At 39.4% G+C, this 23,988-nt stretch overlaps 1 protein-coding gene across 3 annotated transcripts in view; it reads right to left on the minus strand.

The window, feature by feature from the left end:
• KIF6 (kinesin family member 6) overlaps positions 1-23,988 on the minus strand; it is a 382,012-nt gene that overhangs the window by 202,125 nt on the left and 155,899 nt on the right. For 2 of the 3 annotated variants that reach the window (XM_029945027.1, XM_029945028.1), the window contains 2 exons: positions 2,444-2,549; positions 1,230-1,365 (listed from right to left, as the gene is read on the minus strand). In XM_029945027.1, coding sequence (XP_029800887.1) covers positions 1,230-1,365; positions 2,444-2,549 — 242 coding nt within the window. Of the gene's footprint in view, positions 1-1,229; positions 1,366-2,443; positions 2,550-19,718; positions 19,798-23,988 lie in introns of those variants that run through there. The other variant, XM_029945029.1, reaches the window with a different exon arrangement.

Raw genomic sequence — 23,988 nt, forward strand, 5'->3', positions numbered from 1 at the left:
GTCTGGGCTGGGAGCACCCCTGGCGACGGATAAGGTAAGAGAGAAGAAAGGAATGAAGGGTGATACTGTGGGCAGAGCTCACAGACAAGGCCTTGCATGGGAGTGTAATTCATGGCTGACCCTACTGCTGCTGGCTGGCTAGTAAAGGAGCTAAAACTCACTTGGATCAGGCATACCGGGTCTGCTAATACTCCGCTCAAATAAGAGACTGAGTTTAATTAAGCAGTGTGCCTACCTTGTATGTGGTTGGCTTTTACCTCTTTATTACTGGATGTCCTTCATGTAGGCTCTCTTTATGCATTTTTCACATTAACTAAAGCCAAAAGACCCGTTGCTGCTTTTGAAAAATGAACAAACAAAAATACATGTTTATAAGGACTGACTAAAATAACTTCTTGTGCACATTTCAAGTCTGCAAATGCGTTGACAATGTCAAATCTTGTACAAGTTTGAAAGACAAGAAACAATACCGAAGAAATGTTGGGGAGACCTGTGGTCTAACCCACCCAACCAGGGCTCTTCAGAAGTAACCACCGAGTCCCCTTGGAGGCAGCTCCCCACTCTCAGACCCCACACACACTGTCTCCTAGAGCCAAAAAGGTTTCTATCTTGAACACTCTTCTCTCACTTTCAAATTTGGGAACATTTGTAAGTGGAACCTGAAGCAGTAGATCTGGCTTTTAAATAAAGTTACATTTAAATCAATCTCTGCTCTTCATAAGCTAAATACCATTTGTCAGTTTTCAGCCACCATTTGAGTTTCGCCCACACACCAGCCACAAATTCTGGGCCATGGTGAGGCTGTGGTCAGCCCAGTGTCCGGTCAGTTAGCTAAAGATAACCCGCTAACTTATTGGCTCAGAGCTAAAACAGAAAGAGCACAGCAGAGTAGTCCAAAAATATATATTCTCTACAAAATTTAATGTTACGAGATGGTGCGAAAAAGACCATACTTTCCAATAAACTGAAATATTCCCAATAATGTAAATGTATCCACCTAAAAACAAAATAAATTTTTTTTTCTTTTATAGAAACTGTGTTTTTCACTAGCTGCTACTTTTTTTTTTTTTTTTTTTGTGGAAGGGACCTCTTCTAAATGGAAAGAAGCTGTGTGAACCGGAAGCAGGGCGGGGACCCAGGTGATGTGGCCAGGGTAAGACATCGAAGTGTGGTCACTCCCTCTTTTAAGCCAGTAGAGGGTAAGGTCCTAATCACTTCAGAAAGGATACTGATTTCATTATCCCTCTGCTGTAGAAGGTCTCTTAGCTTTTTATATTCTTCCTCTTTTAGTGGTTCTTGGCAGTCTTGATCTTTGACTTCTGAAGAGACTGTGCTTTTTACATGGATCTTGTCATTCCATAGTTTCTGTAAGATGAAATAACAGCTTAGAGTCCATACTCTTTTCCTTTTTTTTTTTTTTTAAATTTATTCAGTTTTGAGAGACACAGAGAGACAGAGCACGAGTTGGGAAGGGGCAGAGAGAGACACACAGAATCTAAAGCAGGCTCCCAGCTCTGAGCTGTCAGCACAGAGGCTGATGCAGGGCTCAAACTCACAAGGTGAGGTCATGACTGAGCTGAAGTTGGCCACCCAACTGACTGAGCCACCTAGATGCTCCATCTTTTCCAAATATCTTAGTTTCTTGGACTCTTTTCCCCTTTGACAATCCCTTGCGCAAATCAGGCGTGCATGTCCTTTCTTCCCTCCTTGTCTCTCACATGAGGCTGCCTTAGCTCCATCTCTGCCTTCTCCCTACCTCTCTCCTCACCCCTTCCTCATTCTCTTCTCTGCTATCCTATCTCTCCTTCCCTAAACCCAGAAATTCCTACTCAAACATTATCTCCTCTTAAACTTCTTTCTCTTTCTCTTTAACCCCATATCACTTGATTTACACTTTCACCAATAGCACTTATAATGTGTTATAATTATTCTTTCCATTGATGTCTTCTTCGTGACCTTCCTTATTCAGTTTTGCTTTCCCAGTGCTTGACCCGTAGCAGACTCACAACAAATGCTTATCATCATAGTGAAGAATGCCAAATCACAAGTGAGGTAGACATAAAGGTTAATGTCATCAAGAAAGGGTATAATATAAGGCAGAGAAAAACTGAGGGTTTATATGGATAAATCTAAACTGTTGGGGAAAATGCAGGACACAACTTTATATATCTTGAGAAGAAATGGTTCTTGAACATGGAATTATTCTGTGTACAAGGTAAAGATTTCTGGCAAAGTAACTACAAGTTATTCAATGGCAAGTAAGATATAACCTCTAAAGAAGTTCAGTAATCATCCCAGCTTTGTTTGAAGATCATACCATTCTGGACATGAGAAGCTGGATCTTAATCTTTTAAGAGTTCTAAGACTGGGCAACTAGGCAAACTGTATTGCAGTTTCAACATGGCAGACAGTGGCTTATAGTAAAGGAAATGCTTAAATTTACCTTTAAATAATGGAAACAGTGATGAATTTTACGCATATCAGTGCCAACCTCTAGTCTACTCTCCGGATCTTGGTCTTCCAGAAAGGAGGTTATTAGTTTTTCCAGCCTAAAAATACATAATGTATGAGAAGCAACTATGAGCTAGAAACTTGAGAAATTTTAATGGCATTACTTGGTTAGTTAACATTAGAAGTACAGGATACTGTTCCCATTTCTTTAAGAAAATATAGTTATCTGATTTAACTATAAAATTTAAGGGGAAAGAAACATACTGACAAAGTGAAATCTGAAATGATGCAATTATTTGATTAATTTCCAATAAATTTTCATACACGGCTTTCAATTTAAGAATCATTTGATTTCTACAAAACATGCACTCTGGCTAAGCTGAATTTCCATGCCTCTATGCCCAGCTGCCACATTGCTATGGAAAGTAATGCAAAAGTTTTCTTTTTACTAGTTTCATTAAAGATTCACACCACTCCATCTCAGTTGGGACCTCAGTGATGCTCCACAACCCTATTAATCCTCCCTGGTTGACTTTTTTAAAAGTTTTAATTTAAATTCCAGTTAGTTAACTTACAATGTATTATTAGTTTCAGGGGCACAATATAGTGATTCCTCACTTCCACACATCAGCCGGTGCTCATATGACAAGTGCACTCCTTAATCCCCACCACATTTTTCACCCATCCCTTCAGACCCTTCCCTTCTCACGACCATCAGTTTGTTCTCTATAGTCAAGAGTCTCTTTCTTGGTTTGCCACTATTTTTTCCCCCTTTGCCCATTTGTTTTGTTTCTTAAATTCCACATATGAGTACTATCATATGGTATTTGCTTTCTCTGACTTATTTCACTTAGCATTATAGTCTCTACCTCCATCCATGTCATTGCAAATGGCAAGATTTCATTCTTTTGTATCACTGAATAATATTCTTTTAAAAAAATTTTTAATGTTTATTTTATTTTTGAGAGAGAGACAGACAAGACATACAGAACTTGAGCAGGAGAGAGGCAGCAAGAAAGGGAGACAGAATCTGAAGCAGGCTTCAGGCTCTCAACTATCAATACAGAGCTTGATGCGGGACCCAAACCCAGAAACTGCAAGATCATGACCTGCCCAAAGTCGGATACTTAAGCAACTGAGCCACCCAGGTGCCCCTGGCTGAATAATATTTCTATTGTGTGTATATATCACATCTTATTTACCCATTCATCAATCGATGGACACTTGACTGTTTCCATAATTTGGCTATCGTAGACAATGCTTCTATAAACATCAGGGTACACAGCAACACACGAGAATGAAACTGGACCACTTTCTTACATCATATACAACAATAAATTCAAAATGGATTAAAGACCTATACATGAGACCTGAAACTGTAAAAATCCTAGAGTAGAACACAGGCAGTAACCTCTTTCACATAAGTCTTCTTCTAGGTATATCTCCTGAGGCGAGGGAAATACAAGCAAAAATAAACTATTGTGTCTACATCAAAATGAAAAGCTTTTGCACAGTGAAGGAAACAATCAACAAAACCAAGAGGCAATCTATGGAATGGGAGAAGATATTTGCAAATAACATTTCTGATAAAGGGTTAGTATCCAAAATATATGATGGAATTATAAAATTCAACACCCAAAAAATGAATAACCCAGTTAAAAAATGGGCAGAAGATACCAATAGACATTGTTCCAAAGAAGACATACAGATACATGAAAAGATGCTCCCATCACTGAGCATCAGGAAAATACAAATCAAAACTACAATAAGCCTGTCAGAGTGGCTAAAATCCACAACACAAGAAATAACAGATGTTGGCAAGGATGCAGTGAAAGAGGAGCCCTCTTCACTGTTGGTGGGAATGCAAGCTGGTGCAGCCGCTCTGAAAAACAGTATGGAGGTTCCTCAAAAGGTTAAAAATAGAACTACCCTACAATCCAGCATTTGCCCTACAGAGTTTACCCAAAAGTTCTAATCCCTGGTTGACTTTTACTCTTCACAGTGGCTGTCCCAAGTCTTTCCACAGCTCCCAAGCCTACCAAGACTCTCATTCTGTCAATGGTGTAACTTCCCACTAGACTGAGAAAGTCAAAGCTGTTATGAGTGGACTCTTCTGGTTTGTTCTTCTTTCACCTCAAAGCATCTCTTCCTCACCACTCAGGCCCTCTTCTTTCTTTTACAGATTTTGCATAATATCCTTACTTTTCATGGCAACTCTTGCCCCCTGGTCTCTCTTTAAACTTCTCCATTACCTCCCATTAATCACTTTCTTTCTCTTACCTCATTGTCACCTCTCCATACTGACTCTTTCTCCTCTGCCTATAATGAGGGTCAGATTTTTTTCTGCTCTAAAACAAAACAAAATAGAAAACAAAACATCTCTCCTTGGAGGGACCATCCAACCACTCTATTTTGAAGTCCTGGTTTAGTTTATGCATTTGTGTGCTTACTACAGTCCCCACTGCACTCCAGAGCCAGTGCACCACCTTAGCTCCCCATGAGTTTATAACCAACATGAAGTAATGCTTGACTCTCATTCATCCTTGTGCTCCCCTCTCCAACCCTGTATCTAGAGCAGTGCATACTTGAAGTTCTCAGTACAAATGTATATGTGCTGCCAGCATGAGCAAAGTTCTCAGTACAAATGTGTTCATTAGTTAATGGATTCATTTCCATGGAAATTATTCTCCTCTATGTTGGGATGGAATGCTTTATAAGGAAGGTGTGAGGACAGCGATCAGTACCTAAGATGCTAAGTATCGTAACAGAGCAGCAGCATATCTTTCTCACACTATTATGAAAATATTTGCATACCATCAGCATCTTTTTTTTACCTCTACACATTTCCCTTCTGTTGTTAGTATCAGCCCACTCAAGCTAGATGTAATGATTTCCATCTATAGCAGCTTTGGATTTCATTTTCATCTCTTCCTATAATCTGTGACATGTGACAGCCAATATTTACAGGTGTGAGACAATTTATATTATAATTTTATGGAGTTTCTTCAGGTGGAGGAATACTTGTCATTTGCACTATTTGCTGATTGACATGTTTCTTTGTAGAATACAGCTTCAAACCACCAGACAGACTCAGAGATTCATTTCTGATACAAAGATTTTTTATGGCTTTTTAACATAAAATATTATAAAAATACATGTTTATGAGAACAATTCCAAACAATGCAGATATGAATAAAGTAAATGTGCCTCTCTGTCCCCTTTCCCCCACACCCTGCCATCATTCTCATCTTCTTTACTCACTCTCAATACTTTGGGAAATCTACTGCTAGCAGCTGAAGTATGTTCATCAAGCTCTTGACCAAGGCGTCTACCTACCCCATGTGTTTACAGATTTGGAGTTGGTTTTTACAACACAGAGATCATGTTCTGAATAGTATTCTGCACCAGGATTTTTCTAAACAATTTATCTCAGATCATCTCCTATTTCACTTCATTTTTGTACTCATTTCATGCCATTTTTAATGCACTTATGTATTTCATTTTAATAGCTATGTAATATTCACACAGCAGGGGGGTGCTGATCCTCTCATGAACACCACTGACTCAACATATTCCTAGATGCTACTTTCCTTTGTAACTTATGAGGAGGGCCGGATCTACAATTCTCACCTAATGAGGCTTCAAAAAATAGCAATGTTTACCTACTTGTATTTTCCCTGAACATTTTCCTCAGAAATTCTGGAGCTCTTAAAATCTCTATTAGTTCTAAGATACACCCATTCTTTAGAGTAAATAACATTTTGTGATTTTCAGTATACATAACATTTTTAACAAACACGATTAGGGTAGAAGCAGTGACTAATCCATTCTTCCTTTTAGCTTTTTCTTTAGAAGACAATTTCTTCTATATAGTTTGTTCAGAAAGCATATATTCTAGGAATAGAATGAAGCCCTCTTCTATGAAGAAGGGCTGAAGTGGAATCCTAGTCCACAAGAAAGCACTGCTGATTAGCTGAGTGACCACACACAGATCACTCAATTCCAATGGGATTTGGCTATTCCATCAAGACTCATGTCCTGAACAATAATAGGACAGGATTACAAGGAGGACCAGGAACTTCTGCCCTAAATCAAAGAACTGGATTGCTTTATCTTTTCTAGTGCAAAACTCACTCTGGTACAAAATTAAGAATGAAGATCAGGCCTTTTGATATGCATTTTTTTCCCTCAGTGCTTCAGACCACAGAGCCTCTTAAGACAAAAAAAAAAAAAAAACGCCTGGGTTTTCCTTCATACATTTGATTTATTGTAGACTTTGTTTTCTTATCAACCAAGGACTTGGTCTAACAGTTAAAATACAGAAAAATGCCTGATTCAAATGTTTCTAATGCACTCCACTAGTAGTTAGGAGTGAATGACTGACCCCAAATTCCCTGCATTTTCCTATCTCCCAAAATAGGTTCCAAATTCATACCTAGTCACTACGCCCACTGAGGGTCTTCCAGATGCCAGAACCCTGCTGGATAGTGAAGCACAGTTTGCAGAAAAGACTCTCTAAGGAGGTCAAATGAGTACAGTAAAGTCTGTTCTTTAGGAAAAGCCCAAGTAAATAAAAAAAAAAATTGCTTTTTCTCTGCTTATGCTAGGAGAAAGAATCTTAGGGGAGAAGTAAAAATAAATGTATGCCATTCAGTTCTGGCCCATATGGACAGGAGAGATCATAGATAATCTACCGTGTTGGAACACATACCTTGGCTGATGGCAGGTGACTGGTGGATGCCTGGTGACTATGCCTGTCTCCATCACCCTGACTGCTAGGGAGATGCCTCTGATACCTGTAGCCTAGTCCAGTGATAGGACTGTATTAAATGTTTGATATCTGAACACATAACAAAAATCGACCATATTTCCTAATATGTGCTTTACCCCCTGGAGACCATTTATTCCTCTCTTCCTGCTCCCAATATTTCTTAGCAAAAAATGAAGTTTGTCTGCAGCCACATTTTGGTGGAAATTTAGGTTTAAAAGTGTGAATAAAAAGACAGAGCGGGGCGCCTGGGTGGCTCAGTCAGTTAAGCCTCCGGCTTCGGCTCAGGTCAGATCTCACGTTTGTGGGTTTGAGCCCCGCATCAGGCTCTGTGCTGTCAGCTAGCTCAGAGCCTGGAGCCTGCTTCCGGTTCTGTGTCTCCTTCTCTCTCTCTGCCCCTCCCCCTCTCATGCTGTCTCTCTTTGTATCAAAATAAATAAAACATTAAAAAAAAAAAGTTTAAAAAGACAGAGCAAGTTAATTATCATTAACAGTAGTTAATATTACTTGAGGAAGTACTAAATGCTAGATACTATTCGGTACCCTTTAAATACATCATTTCCTTAATCCTCACAACAACTAGGCGAGAAATGTACTATTATCATCCCCTTATGGTAGATGAAGAAACTGAGGTACAAAGAGGTTGAGTATCTTTTCCAGCAGACCCAGCATTCAGACTCGGTCAGAATCCAAGTTTTTAATCCCCATACTTACCAGAGTATCACAAAATTACTAGCTTCATTTAAATACCGTGCTGGGTAATGCATATCTAGAGGAAGATAACATACCTATGAGAATTCTTTGAGGAGTAAATAGGTGAGTAGATATGCAAGAAATAGCTGAGCAGCAGTTATTTAGATCTTAACAAGGCCACTGACCAGCTTGGTTAATAAAAATGAGAAAAGTTGAGAAAGAATCAGATTGCCCCACATTAGCATGTTAATTAAACAAAGTATCGCACCACCACACCGTTATGTACATAGTTAAGCAACTATTTAAAGTAAAGGTGAAAATGAATACTTACTGACTTTAAAAGTATTTGTGCGATATTATAAGTAAATAATGAATCCCTTTATAGTACCCTATAATACACCCCAAAACACAGAAGAAATAAAAAAAAGAGGGAAGGAAGGAAAGAAGGGAGGGAGAGAGAGAAAGAGAGAAGAAGGAAGGAAAGAAGGAGGAAGGAAGGAAGGAATTAAGAAAGAAAGAAAGAAAAAAGGAAAGGAAAGAAAGAGCAGCAATCCTGAGACTTCTGTCCAGTTGCCTTTGGCTCAAGAACATTTATTATCTCGCTGTGAAAAGAGACCAGTGATCCAAACTAAACTTGCTATTCTGCAATGTTCCTATGATTATGTTACATTTAACTGTTTATTAAATTAAAATCATTGTTTATACATTGAGTGTGATTATGACGTTCTCATTATTCTGAATTAATCTTTGTTAAAAAGTTTTATGAACATGTTCCTGTCAGTTAGCTTCAAAAATAGGTTAGAAACACTATGTCTATGGTACTGGTTGTGAGAAAGGTGGGAGAAAAGAGGAATGGGGCATTCCTGTGAGCATGCCTAGCCTGGGGTTCCCAGTGACTGGGAGACTAAAGGACCTGTGTCCCGGGATGGGGGAGAGGAGCATGCCTTCATAACTGGGGGACAAAGATAACAGAATTGTCCTACATACAGTACAGTTTTATTCCAGGAAACTTACAAAAACAAGGCTAGGAATTCCAAAGCAATGGGACCTTGTCCTCTGATATTGAGCTGGCAAGAACAAGGCAATAAAAAATATCCCTATTGGTGGGTCAGGGCTATTTTGTAGTAGAACCATGGTAATGCCTAGTATCACTGAGCTGACGGCTCAGGTTATCTGGCTTCTCATGGGTTCTGGGGGAGGAGTAGGCAGCTTATTCCAACCCACTAGGTACATGTTAATATAAAAACCTGGGGTGCCTGGGTGGCTCAGTCGGTTAAGTGTCCGACTTCGGCTCAAGTCATGATCTCATAGTCCGTGGGTTAGAGCCCCGTGATGGGCTCTGTGCTGACAGCTCAGAGCCTGGAGCCTGCTTCCGATTCTGTGTCTCCCTCCCTCTCTGCCCCTCCCCCACTCACACTCTGTCTCTCTCTCTCAAAAAATAAAATAAAGACATAAAAATAAAAAAAACCTAACATATTAATTATACCCAAAGCATCAAAATCTGCCTGACCTCTATCAATCATTTTGCCACTAAAGATGGCTCCATCAATGACGGGTTGTTTCTTGGGGGGCCTGGGCTCAGTTGATTAAATGTCTCTAAACTCTTTATGCTCTATGAAATAAGACACTGCAAAGAGAAAAAAGAGGATATTTATTGTCTGGGCCATCAATGCCTTGAGATTCAAAGTGTGAACAGTAAGTCAATTTAAAGGCATCACCTGGGAACCTCTTAGAAATGCAGAGTCACAGGCCCTATCAGAGACCTGCTGAACCAGAACTCAAGGCCCATATCAGACCTGCTGAATCTGCACTTCAGCAATGTTCCTGGGTCATTTACATGCACAATAATATTTAAGAAGCATCACAATGAGGCAATCTATTGTTGAAAGTTTAAAAATTTTTTTTAATTTTTTAAAAATTTTATATTTGAGAGAGAGAGAGCACACAAGCAGGGGAGGGGCAGAGAGATGGAGACAGAGTCTGAAGCAAGTTCCAGGCTCTGAGCTGTCAGTACAGAGGTTGACGTGGGGCTTGAACTCACAAGCAACTGAGATTATAACCTGAGCGGAAGTCGTATGCTTAACTGACTGAGCCGCCCAGGTACCCCGTCTGTTGTTGAATGTCGAGTCAGGAATATATACGTGTCCTTTCAGTCTTGGAAACCAAACAATAACTTGAAATGTTAAATGAAAGAGTAACTAACATCCTTTGATGATCAACTATGTCCTGGCCACTGTGTTTTCTTATTTAAATGGAAAAAGAATTAAAGAGAACCTCATGGTCTGGTTCTCTTTATAAATGCCTTTCTCCAATTATTTTATCACCACTTATATTGAGCATCCATTACATGTCAGAAACACATATATGCCTTTTGTTATTCATCTGAACCATAAACCTATAAATTGTTTTCCCTCTTTCATAGATGAACGACAGGAGAGCTCAGAAGTAACTTGCATCCTGTTACAAACTTAGAAAACAAGACTTAAAAACAGGTCTTTTGAATCAGAAACCTCCACTCTTTCTTCACATATTACAAAGCCTCTCAATCAGCTCAGCAAAATACCTTGCACTTGCCATAATCCTTGGTATACTAAGTTTGTATTAGCCATTCAAACTTTTCCATATTTTTTAAATTTTTTAATAAATAAAGATGCAAACAACAAGGTCAGCTTTGTGTCTGGCAACTCAAAGAAAATAATTTTTAACAGGATGCAACAGAGGTTCTTGAGACCCAATGGTTCGGGGGTGGGGCGCAGAGGAAGGCTTTATTTTGACTTTCCTAACATGACAGTCCTCTTTATGGAGTGTGACCTCTAAAACATACAGTGTCGGGATTGCATGTAATTTACAAAACGGAAGTTCAGATAAGAACAAAACATCTACAATTTATGATTAACTATAATCCACAGGACACGAAAAACTCAAGGCTGAAAGTGTGCCAATAGGACCATGACCAAAGGAAACTGTACAAATACTTTTCAGGGTCATTAGTTTCATGTTTATTTCTGTGTTAGATTCTGCTGAAAGTAGCATTCCCAATTGGCTTAAAGGTGGTTACTTTAAGAGTCCTTTTCTTTTGGTCTGTGACAAGTATTACATACATTACACACTCCCCCAGCTCTAATCAGTAAGTGAAAGACATGGACCCTCACGTGCAAGGAACTGAGTTCAGTGTCAGCCACTTTGTTGGAATAAGCTCTTTTTAATAACAGTAGGGGGCCAGAAAATTCATGGTTTCAGTGTTGCAGAGGAAATTCCTATGTAGAGTTTATCTTCAAGATTTATCTCAGTAATGAGTATTTCCTTTACCTCTATAAAAGCACAATTCTACGGCACCTCCAGTGTATAGTTGCACAACTGCTTGAAACTTTCACTGTTTTACAATGACAACTGTGAAAAATCCACATCAAAACCCACACTGGCTTGCCTCTTTAATGGTGAATATATGGCCTATTTATAGGAAAACGCATTCACAACCATGTACTTCAGTTTATGGAATTTTCAAAAACTACTTTGAAATATTTTTTAAATAAACTAAAACAACTTTGAAGATACTAAGGACTTTTGATTCTTTTTGTAGTTGTTGCTTTTTTGTTTTTTCTTTCCTAGCACTTTAGTCATTTTTAAAGGGATACTTTAAAAGCTCTTTTATAATGCAATGATGAAGGCTTCTGAGGTTATAAAAATTGACTCTGATTTTTGTCAATCCAGATATTCACATACCCAATTTAAAGGCACATATTTCTTGATATGATCAAACATTTTAACTTCAGTAGATATAGAAAGGTTCAGTGGTTTAGCACAAATGTAAATAAGAAATGAAAATAACATAAACTCATCAATCTACAGACATTAATAACCACCTCTTTTAATTCAGTATGTATCTTTTGAATACTATGTTATTTGTGTTTTCTGCAAACATGAATCTCATCTGCATAAATCCATAATAAAGGAGAAGCTGACTTACAGGAAAGAGAATGGTGGTATGGTAGGATGGGGGTAGAGAGGCTAGTTAGTGGGCAGCACTGCTTGAGGTAGGAATATATTATAAAAGAAAGTCACATTTGTGAAGGCAGCAATAACAGTCAGCAGAAACAAGGTAGAAAATGCTTCCTGCCATTGCAGCAGAGGCTGAAGGAGCTGAGAGAGAAGCTAAACCAAACAGTAAAGAGACAGATGCCTAATGCAAGGGGGAAAAGGTGAATTAGATTACAGTGTGCAGAAGCTACCAAGAAAGCCCCTCTGAGGACTCTGGATGGTGAAGAGATCAAGTGTGGGGAATGAGGAAAGAAAGAACAAGAGAGTGGGGGGAGAGGCAGGAGGGGAGTGGGGGAAGGGGTCGGAAGGTGGGGCAAGGAGAGGAATGGGATGGAGAGAGAGGAAGAGGAGAGGAAGACCTTCAGTGGATGAAACTAGAACCTCCTGTGGAACCGAAGTTGACTGGGAAATTTGGAGGAATAGGGCCTTTGGAAATGGATTAGGCTTTCCCACTGCTATGTCCCCATGGTTGAGGTTTCCCATTGACAGACTCTGTTGCCAGTTCATTAATTGGAAGAAACAGTGAGAGCTTTATCCGTCCCCTGTTTCAACTCTCTGAACTCCTTTTCTATAATTCTGTCATGTATGAAATTTTATTTTTAGATAACATTAAACTTTAGAGATAAATATTTCTAAGCTGGTTCCTTCAGCAAACATTTTAAACAGCAGCCTTGGTTTGTTTATACACAAAAATGCAGAACATATATATTATTTTAAGGGGAAAAGTTGTAAAAATTTTGAAAGACAGATTTTAAAAGATTTTGTTATGTAAAAATACAAAGTAAATCCTTGTGGGTATCTTTCCATTTCACAATAAATAATTTGTATTATTCTATCGTATGGAAAATGGTATATAGCTGTTTATGAAACATGTGTATGAAATATATGAAACATGTTTATATGAAACGTGTTCGTGTAATGTAAATCTAAAGCAAATTTATGTAAAGTGAACCATACATTATCGCTCAGTTCTATATTAAAGATGGGCTTACAAAGTAACAAAAGAGACCCTAAGATGCAATAAAAATAATAAGAAATATTGAAATGTTAATAAATTAAATGTCTTTTTAAAAAATGGCCATCAAATTGTTAACACCATGATGTGGGACCTATAGACAGAAAAGTAAAGGGGCGCCCGGGTGGCTCACTCAGTTAGGTGTCCCACTCTTGATTTCAGCTCAGGTCATGATCTCACAGTCATGAGATTGAGCCCCATGTCAGGCTCTAGGCAGGACCTGGAGCCTACTTAAGATTCTCTCTCTCCGGCACACTCTTACTCTCTCTCAAAAAAAAAACAAGAAGAAGAAGAAAAGTAAAAATGCAGAGAGGAATGAAAAGGACAAGAACACACTGAGAGTCTTAATATGCTCCTGAGTGGGAAGATACACAACTGCAATATCTCTCTAAAGTTATACATGTACACATACAACCCACAACATTTTGTATACATTTTGGGGGGTGAAGGGCCCACAAATCCCCCCAAATCTGTATATGGTCCAAACATGCTAAAGATGTACATACATATTGATAGGAGGGGTCACAACTGAATGAAAACACAGGGTAAAAAAAACAGTAAAGCAAGAGTTAATTTTTATTAAAATATGTATCTATATGTATTCATTGAAAGTGTTGAAGGATTACAACCAGAAAATAACAACTGTTACCTTTTTAAAAAATTTTTTTAAAGTTTATTTACTTTTGAGAGAGGGAGAGACAGAGTACAAGCAGGGGAGGGGCAGAGAGACAGGGAGACACAGAATCCGAAGCAGGTTCCAGGCTCTGAGCTGTCAGCACAGAGCCTGACGCAGGCCCAAACTCAGGAGCTGTGAGATCATGACCTGAGCCAAAGTTGGACGCTTAACCCACTGAGCCATGTAGGCACCCCAATAATTGTGATCTCTGAGTGGTGGAATGACCAGTGGTTTCTATCTTTTTTTTGTTTATTTGTCTATTAGCAGTTTTCTACAGTGAACATAAATAGTTGGTAAAATAAAAAATTATAAAACCCCTACATTCTCAAAGCAAAATTAAAAAAGAAAACAGATGAAATTCTCAAAGTTAATTTATAGCATTTCATGTCGCTTTCCTTGAAATTGATGCTATAGGAGAGAGATACACTTTATTTGCTATTATTAGGTCCTTGGAATGAATTAGGTCCTTTGGTTAAAACCCAAAGCCATTCCTCTGTTGGTTCCAGATGGGTTTGATTTGTTAATATGGTCTAATTACTTATTTTATGGCCTCGATTACAGTGGTTGGTGGCTATTTCTGCATTTGTTTATCCATCCTTTGAGCAAGCTATCGGGGACCAGGTGTTAGACGTTCCTATAATTTATTATTTCCATAAGTGCACATTTTCACACTGTGGGTTTTCTTCAAGTGGCATACACTATATAAAACTGTAATTAGAACAAACATTTGTTTCAGGAAGTCTTTAAAAATATCCAGCTCCATGTATATGCAAACTTTTCTTGTGAAAAGGTTATTGGGGAAAGCAAGAGAGACATACAAATCTTGCTGGTTGTGATGAAGGGCTCATTCCTTCTTTGACAAGAATTCCCTGGAGCTCAAAAAACTCCATGAGCAAAAAGCATCAGCAGTGGAGAAAGCATTAATAACTAGTAGAATGAAACAGTATGTTCATGCTTTGCCACTCAAGACTTTCTAATTTAGAATCAAGTACTTGGGCTTCTGATGAAAGAGTTGTCCAGGCCAAAAGAATCCACTGTGTCAACCGTAGTCCAACAAATAAAAGTCGCCATTAACACCTCATTCCCCTTTTCATTATCTGCCTTCAATATTCATTCACTTGGCCTATTAGAACCCAAAACACTTAAACTTTAGGAGAATAAAATAAGCATTAAAGTACAGAAACAGCCCTAACATGAAGACAGGCCATTTTAATCTTATTAGATAACTATGTCTTAAGAACTCAAATGCTTCCATAAACTACCCAAGAGTAATGAACACAAGCTGTAGGCCATGCTTTTAGCTTTTGCTTTAATATCTTCAAAATGGGGTGTTAGGACCAAAAACACTTTGTACCAAGTAGAGAGACCTCATCTGTAGTGAATTATACCTCATGAATAATTTCAGAGATCTGATCTCTTATAAACTGAGTGTTAGCCATTAATGACATCTGGGATATTTAATCTGCAGAGTTTAGATTATTGCTTTATACCCAGCCGTATTAGAAGGTATAGTAAGGTTGCATAGGCTCCAAGCGATGTGACCCCTGTAAACACTTTACAGATAATCCATCACTTTGTTTTTTTAAACAATGCTTGATTACTTGGGTCACTCCTATCGAGGAGGTCTTTGGGAAACACTAACGATGATAGGAGATGTTTCTCATTCTCTCCCCACTGACACAGGTAGAAAAGAACTGTGTCTGGGGCTTCAGTTTGTCACCGCATCAAGGGAGACTCTAAAATGACAGGGAATAAAAATCAGGAATGTGCTAACTCCTTCATTCTTATTTCAGACAACACTTACTGCCTGCCGCCATGAAGCAGGTGTTGGGTATATAAAGATAATAAGACACATTCAAGTCTATTCACCTTAACTTCCCCTGGATCTTGATCTTTAAAAATCTTTGAGGCCATGTTCAATGGTACTTTGTTTTTTTAAAGGAAAAACACAAATGTCACTTTGTTGTTTTAAGGCAAAACTATTCAGGGAAATTATGCAAATAAGAACTCTGATCATATGAAAAAACTGAAATCAGGTTACAAATTGGACACACTTATACAAAAAATTGTTGCTTGTATGAAATTCAAATGTAACTGGATGCCCTGCATTTTTATTTGCTAGACCTGGCCACCCTAAGCTGAAAGCCAGAAAGCCCGCAGGCCATCCAGCACCAAGCTGGCCTATGGGCGCGCATGGCTGGGGCGCTGGGCCCCCAGCACACAGGGGGGCACAGACAACTGCTGTTGGGTTCCAAACCCACACACCAATAATAAAGATAGGTGAGGCCGGCTGCCGCTGTTCCTTCCTCAGAGAACCAAAAGTCCTGCAAGCACTGTCCCCAGCACCTCAGCACCTCCACGCCACTACCACTAATACACTACACTGTCAACGGACTTCAAAGTTAAACATTCAGAGCGATAAAAACTTTTTAGAGCCCTTGCGGAGTCAGAATTGGAGAAGGCTTATCTTCTCAGGAAAAAACCCAACTTGGTAGACATCTTCTGTAAGTCATGTCATTTCTCTGGGTTTGTTTATGAATCCAGAAAATAAGGAAACCAGACGATAGCTTTGTTCGTAATGATCCTCCTCTATCTGAAATGTTTTTCCTGCTCAACTTTCTTTTCTAACTTTTGTCTTAATTCACAGGTCTGCTAAAAGCCATCCCTGATATTCCCACTCAAAAGTAATTTCTGGGGTGTCTGGGCGGCTCAGTCAGTTAAGCATCTGACTTTGGCTCAGGTCATGATCTCACAGTCTGTGGGTTCAAGCCCCGTGTCGGGCTCTGTGCTGACAGCTTAGAGCCTGGAGCCTGCTTCGGATTCTGTGTCTCCCTCTCTCTCCCTCTCCCCTGATCACACTGTCTCTTTCTGTTTCTCAAAAATAATTGTTAAAAAAATTTTTTAAATAGTAATTTCTTCCCTGGGGTACTTGGGTGGCTTAGCCAGTTGAGCATCCAACTTGGGCCCAGGTCATGATCTCACAGTTCGTGAGTTTGAGGCCACATCAGGCTCACTGCTTCTGCCCTTCCCTACTTGTACTCTCTCTCAAAAATGAATAAACATTTTTAAAAAAGTAATTTCTGCCTTTCTAACTATCCACATTTTGCATCAGGTGTGGGATACCACCTTTTACTTCACATCACAGATATTTTATATTTGTCTTGTCTCTCTTACAAGGTTGAAGCTCCGTAAAGCCAGAGTCCTTCACTAATTTCATCTTGGTTGTCCCTACCCTGCCATCCTGGCACAAAGCACCTTATTTTGTTCAATGCCTCTGCTGTGGGCTGAGGACACAGCCTTTTTTTGTGCCTCTGAGAAAACAGCCTTTATAGAGGCAGAAGTTGTTGGCTGGGCATTTTTTCTGACTCAAGGCAGCCTCTGTAAAGTGTCCTGCCTTTGTATGGAGCTGAGCTGTAGCAAGCAAAAATAAAAGTAGTTAAAGCAAGGCACCTACTATTGCACATGCTGCTGAGGTTGTGTGATTCCGGTAGAAAAGTCTGCATTTTAAAAAGCTGATTGGGGGCACTTACGGAATGAGCAGAGAAGCTGCTTTAACAACAAAAGCATGGATCAACACTCAAGCCAGAAAGCACTGCCAATGTGGGGGCAGAGGTGCAGCTCCCCCGAATCAGAAGACAAGACAGAACCATGAGAGAAGGGTACCTTAGACAGAATCAGGAGCAACCCTACTCTAGGAGAGGACAGACAGCTGACCTAGACCCATGTAATAAGTTATTACAAACCTACACACTATCTGCAAAGTATATTTATGAAAGTCATAAAGTGCTTTCCAAGAAAAGAACACGAAGAATGCTAAAACATGAATGTCAAACTCAAATCTTTTAGAAACAAATATGTGTAAACTGTGCTTTCCTGAATGAGGAAACACAATGGCTCAAAGCCCAGCTAAGTCAAGGAATAAGATTCTGCTCACCACCTGGAAGGGTGCCTGGGGAAGCCATGGGCAGGACAGGTCACCAGGGAGTCCCCAAAGAGCAAGTAATATCCGGTGTTTATGGGGTTGGGCAAGAGGTGACCGCAGGGTTTCTCTCCAGCCATCTGAGCCATCATCTCCACACATCCAGCTGTGTGACATTTTCAACATAAGCCACCTCAACATGTTTCTGTGAAATCAGTGATACTGACAGAAACAAACAAACAAAAATCCCATACATTTCCGCTGCTCTTCCCCTTTGGCTGATAATAATGAAGAATGAAGGAATGAACTTTGGAAAAGTTAGTCATTTGACCCAAATGGTGGCTAATAAGAATAGTTAGGATCTGTCCCTGTGTTTCTTAGCAACTACCTCATAGGTTAGTGGCCTCATGATTACTTGAACTATGAGGAATTTCATTGTTGGCATGAACTCTTGAGTTTTATCAGCTGTGGTCACTTGTACATAAACTGTCTCACATTAAAACAAGCACTGGTTAATATATTTCTAACATACCAAAAAGGAGCCAACTGCAGTGGGTGGATATTTACTTTATGGCCCTGCTCTCCATTTTTGTTCAGAACCAATCCCTTAGGGTAGAAAGAGGGATACGTTTCCACACCTTGTCACTTATCAGACCTGGATAAGACCATTTCTATATGACAGAGTGAATGAGCAACAGTGATGACAATCCAGAATTCCAGGTAGACCTTAGTTTCTGACAATGAAGAATACAGAAAAATTAAGCCAATTCTAGAATACTGCTTGCAGTTTGCCCTGTAAATGCCTCAGAAACAGGATTCGGGTGCAAGTCATCATTACACCTTAGAGCTTTGTGGCTCAAGGCCCACAAAAGAACGGCTCAGGAGACAGACAAAGCAGGATTCACATTCCGACTCTGTATTTCACCTTGCGAGCTGCATGTTATCTGCCTCATGAAGTTATTGTGGGTTTTTATTAGATTATGTATATAAAAAATTAACGCAATGCCTATCGGCAAACACTCTATATGTGGCATTTATTTTTATCATAATTATTATTGCATGTTTGCCAAGTGATTTGATAATAACTTATGCAAAATGTTACAAGTTAGAGAGTATTTCACTTTTGTATCATTAACATGACTTACATGCCTTTATTTCATCTGATCTTAAAGCAATGCATACTCAATGCAAAAGGTTTAGAAAACACAGAATGAAAAAGATTGCTTCAATCTTAGAACCCAGAGATAACACTGAAATTTTTGGTGTTTACCTTTCCAGACTTGTTGGTAAGCGTGTGTGTGTGTGTGTGTGTGTGTGTGTGTGTGTGTGTGTGTATACATACGAATGCACTTCTTTTTATCACAAAAGTAACAGAATGTATATTTTGGAAGTGCACCCAGGTCAATATATAAATAGGTCTTCATTGACTGTGATAATTGCTGCATTATAGTCAATTAAATGAATGTATCACAACCCAATAACTTATTATAAATGATATAAAAAATAACTCCATACATACATTTTTGTACATTCATCTTTAAAAACAAATTTCTAGAAATCAAATTGCTGAGCTGAAAAGAATACCCACTGAAAAATCTGTACAAATGCTCTTCAGGGCTGTCCACCAAGGGGGAACAAGCTAAAATTTTATATAGGATTAAGCCCTGACTTCGGGACCAGGCTTTCCTGTGTGGCAGCCCCCATTGGCCTCATCCAGCGTAACAGCTCATCCGTGCCCTTGCCAACACGGATATCATCTATCCATGCTAACCAATAAGACTGGCAGAAAACTACATCTCATTTTCATCTGCATTTCTTTGATAATTAGCAACTTCTTGGTCTCCTGATGGTTGCTTTCTTCCTCCAAACTTACAGGAAGAGTTATGATCAGCAAACAAGAGAACACGAGACAAAGTGAGATGCAGAAAAAAAGAGGAAAGACGTGGCTGCAAATTTCAATGATGGTTTCCGATTAAATCGAAAATCAAATGTACAGTACTGCACTCTGCCCAGCCCAAGCGAGGTGGCTGCTCCGGAAAGCACACTGGTGAGGAGAGGAGTTGGAAAGCAGTGACAGAAAAAGGTGGGTTTGTGAACAAGAAGTGGAAATCTGACTTCTCTAGTAAACTGAAGAAATTATACACCAAGCAATAGCTACCTTGACATTAATTGTGGAAAGTTCTTGAGGCTGAGGGAATGGTCATCAGTATGATCAGTTCATGGCAAACACAGAGTGAACCACTTGGGAAATTAGGCCATAATGAAGGTAAGAATGGGGAACACAGGCTTACCTTGGAGATAGGGTGGGTTTGGTTCCAGAACACTAGAATAAAGCGGATATCACAATGCAGTGAGGTGAATGAAGTTTTTGGATACCCAGTGTATATAAGTTATGTTTATACTGTAAAGTGAAATAACATTATGTCTAAAAAAGCAATGTATATATTTTACTTAAAAAATACTTATTGCTTAGAAATGCTAACTGTCTGAGCTTCCAGAGAGTCCTCCCTCGATGTTGACTGAGCTGACTGATCAGGGTGGTGTTGCTGGAGCTTGGGGTGGCTGTGCCAGTTTCTTAAAACAATAATGAAGTTTGACACATTGAATGAGTCTTCCTTTCATGACCAATTTCTGTGTAAAATGAGATGCTGTTTGATAGTATTTTACCCGCAGTAGAATGTCTTCCAAAATTGGAGTCGATCCTCTCAAACCCTGTTGCTGCTTTATCAATTATGTTTATGGAATCTTCTAGATCCTTTGTTGTCATTTCAACACTGTGCACAGCATCTTAATCAGCGGTAGATTCCATCTCAAGAAACCACTTTCTTTGCTCATCTGTAAGAAGTCTTTGGCTATTCAATTTTGATCATGAGATTGCAGCCATTCAGGCCCATCTACAGACTCCACTTCTAATTCCTCTTCCTGTTAAGACCACATCTGCAGTTACTTCCTCCACTGAAGTCTGGGACCCTTCAAAGTCCTCCATGAAAGTTGGAATCAACTTCCAACTTCCTGTTCATGTTGATATTTCGACCTCTTCCCATGAATCACGAATGTTTCTTAATGGCATCTCAAATGGTGGGTCCTTTTCAGAAGGTTTTCAATTGACTTTGCCCAGATCCATCAGAGGAATCACTATCTGTAGCAGCTAAAGCTTTATGAAAGGTATTCCTTAAACAATAATACTTGAAAGTTGAAATGACTCCTTGATCCATGGGGTGCGGAATGGATGTTGTATCAGCCGGAATGAAAACAACATTAATCTCATTGTACATCTCCATCACAGCCCCTGAGTGACAAAGGGCATTGTCAATGAACAGTAATATTTTGAAAGGAATCTTGTCTTCTGAGCAGGTCTCAAAAGTGGCCTTAAAATACTCAGTAAACCATGTTGTAAACAGATGCGCTGTCAAGCAGGCTTTTCCATTTATAGAGCACAGCAAGAGTAGACTTAGAATAATTCCTAGGGGCCCTAGGACTTTCAGAATGGTAAATGAGCGTTGGCTTCCACTTCAAGTCACCAGCTGCATTAGGCCCTGACAAGAGAGTCAGCCTGTCCTTCGAAGCTTTGCAGCCAGGCACTGACTTCTTTCTAGCTATGAAAGTCCTAGATGGCATCTTCTTCCAATCTGTGTTTAGCGTAGCTGCCTTCAATAATTATCTTAGTTAGACCTTCTGGATAACTTGCTGCAGCTTCTACACCAGCACTCGCTGCTTCCCCTCACACTTTTGTGTTGTGAGTATGACTTTCTTCCTTAACCCTCATGAACCAACCCCACACCTTTAAGCTTTTCTTCTGCAGCTTCCTCGCTTCTGTCGGCCTTCACAGAATTGGACAACTAGGGCCTTATTCTGGATTAGGCTCTGTCTTAAAGGAATGTTGTAACTGGTTTTGTCTTCTGTGCAGAAAACCAAAATCTTCTCTGTATCAGCAATAAAGCTGTTTCACTTTCTTAACATTTGTGTGTTCACTGAAGTAGCAATTTTAATTTCTTTCAAGAACGTTGCCTTTGGATTCACAACTTGGCTGTTTGGTACAAGAGGCCAATCTTTTGGCCTGTCTTGGCTTTTGGCATTCCTTTCTCACCAAACTTAACCATTTCGAGCTTTTAATTTAAAATGAGAGATGTGCGAGGTGCCTCAGTGGTTCAGTCTTGGTTAAGCCTCTGACTTCGGCTCAGGTCCTAATCTTGTGGTTCGTGGGTTTGAGCCCCGTGTTGGGCTCTGTGCTGATAGCTCAGAGCCTGGAGCCTGCTTCAGATTTTGTGTCTCCTTCTCTCTCTGTTCCTCCCCTACTTGCTCACTTTCTCTCTCAAGAATAAAGATTTTAAAAATTTAGAAAAAATAAAGTGAGAGATGTGTGGCTTTTCCTTTCACTTGAACATTCAGAGGCCACTGTAGGGGTTATTCATTGGCCTAATTTCAATACTATTGTGTCTCAGGGAACAGTGAGGCCCAAGAGGAAGAGGGAGGTTGGTAGAGTGCTCAGAATGCATACGACATGTGTTGATCAAGTTTGCTGTCTTACATCAGTGTGATTCACAGTGTCTAAAACAATTACAATGGTGATATCCAAGAGCACCATCACAGATCACCATCGCAAATATAACAACAAGGAAAACACTTGAAATAGTTCATGAATTACCAAAATGTGACACAGGGATACTAAGTGAGCAAATGCTGTTAGAAAAATAGTGCTTATAGACTTGCTCAAGTCGGGGCTGCCATAAACCTTCAGTTTGTAAGAAATGTAACATCTGCAAAGTGCAATAATGAACCTTCAGTTTGTAAGAAATGTAACATCTGCAAAGTGCAATAAAGTGAAGTGCAATGAAACAAGGTATGATTTTACTCTGAGGAACAGAGTACGATACCCAGTCTCGAGTCATCACTGAGCTTAGCTCCCTATAGTTAGATCACTAGAACTAGGCTGGTTGTTTGCAAGGCCAATAAGGGCAGGCTAGAAGCCTGTCCTTGGGTTGTCTTGGGGAATGTCTGTCTTTTGCATATAAGGATTTAAAGGCAGACAATAAAGCAGGGCTCCTTTAAGAAAGCCTGTGAGTGAGGGAAGAGAGAGAGGGAAACACAGAATCCAAAGTTGGTTCCACTAACAGCTCAGAGCCCAACACGGGCTCGAACTCACAAGCCGTGAGATCATGACCTGAGCCAAATTCGGAGGCTTAGCCGACTGAGCCACCCAGGTGCCCTAAGGCATGATACCTTTTACTCTGGTGTGCCTCTGCTGGGAATTGGGTGAATACTGTGAACTCAGATTTACATGTTATTTGGAGATAACTCTCCATTGTGTTGTGCCAAACTAAATGGGTCTGTCAAACTACCATTTCTGATTGGTATAAAAGTAAAAAGATGTAGGATTTATACCAATGTTTAGCTGAATACAAAGATAATTTTCATCTCAGAGCCCAGTGAATGACACAAATTACTCCTGTTCCATTTGGGGGCATTCTTAATTTTATTGGCAGTAGGATGTCCTACACTGGGGTTCTTTAATATAAAAAAAAATCTTTGGACTTTTCCACTAAGTTCTCAGATCTTTACCACAATGTCAGGGGGATGGCTATCGCTCCAGTACCCAGAAAAGCATGAATATCCATATTGTACAGAGAAGCTGAAAAATAAAAGCCAGTTGTCTAATTTTAGATTCCACGCACATCGGTAGTGGTTCTGAGAGCCCTTAAGTACTTCCTTTCATATTGAATATGGATAATTCTTGAAACAGGCCACTTTGGCATTTTATTAAGAAAGCTTGATCTATACTGACAGTTATTTGGATAATTAATCTTTCTTTCATTAGTCATTTACATGCCTGGTCTTTATTGCTCATTCTGTACATGATCGTTTACTTGTCTTACTCTTTAATTTTTTTCTTTTCAAAAGCAGATGACATATGTCCTCACATAGTTCCTCTGGCCAGGCACCATGCTTTATACTTCTGTGTCTTAACAGCTTCTACCATAGTGCTGCGATGTGCTTAATAAACATCCAGGCCTGACCATTAAGGCCCCAGGATAGAACTGAATCTCCAATTGTCAGCTACAGCAGGGCCAAAGATTGGAATAGAAGGAGAAATCTCATTATGTCTTCTCCCAAGCCTCAGGGGACGAAGCCAAGACAAACTGTTCTCCTGGAGCTCTCTGTAGCCCACAGATTTGTAAGCAAATGAGCTATAGTACAAGATATACCCAAAAATTAGGTTCCTAAGGTCATATAAAACATTAGCCTCCCCTCTACTCCCAAAAACAAGTAATCAAATAAAATCCTTCTCAGTAATGACAACAACTAAATCTCAACTCAACCCATCTTGCCCATTTATAAAATTTTTGGATGTTCACTAACAATTGTATGTTTGTATATTTTTAGTACAACTATTATACACATGTTGAAATGCTAAATTTGGCAAATGGAAA

This window comes from Suricata suricatta, chromosome 7 (genome assembly GCF_006229205.1).
Source record: "Suricata suricatta isolate VVHF042 chromosome 7, meerkat_22Aug2017_6uvM2_HiC, whole genome shotgun sequence".
Lineage (NCBI taxonomy): Eukaryota > Metazoa > Chordata > Mammalia > Carnivora > Herpestidae > Suricata > Suricata suricatta.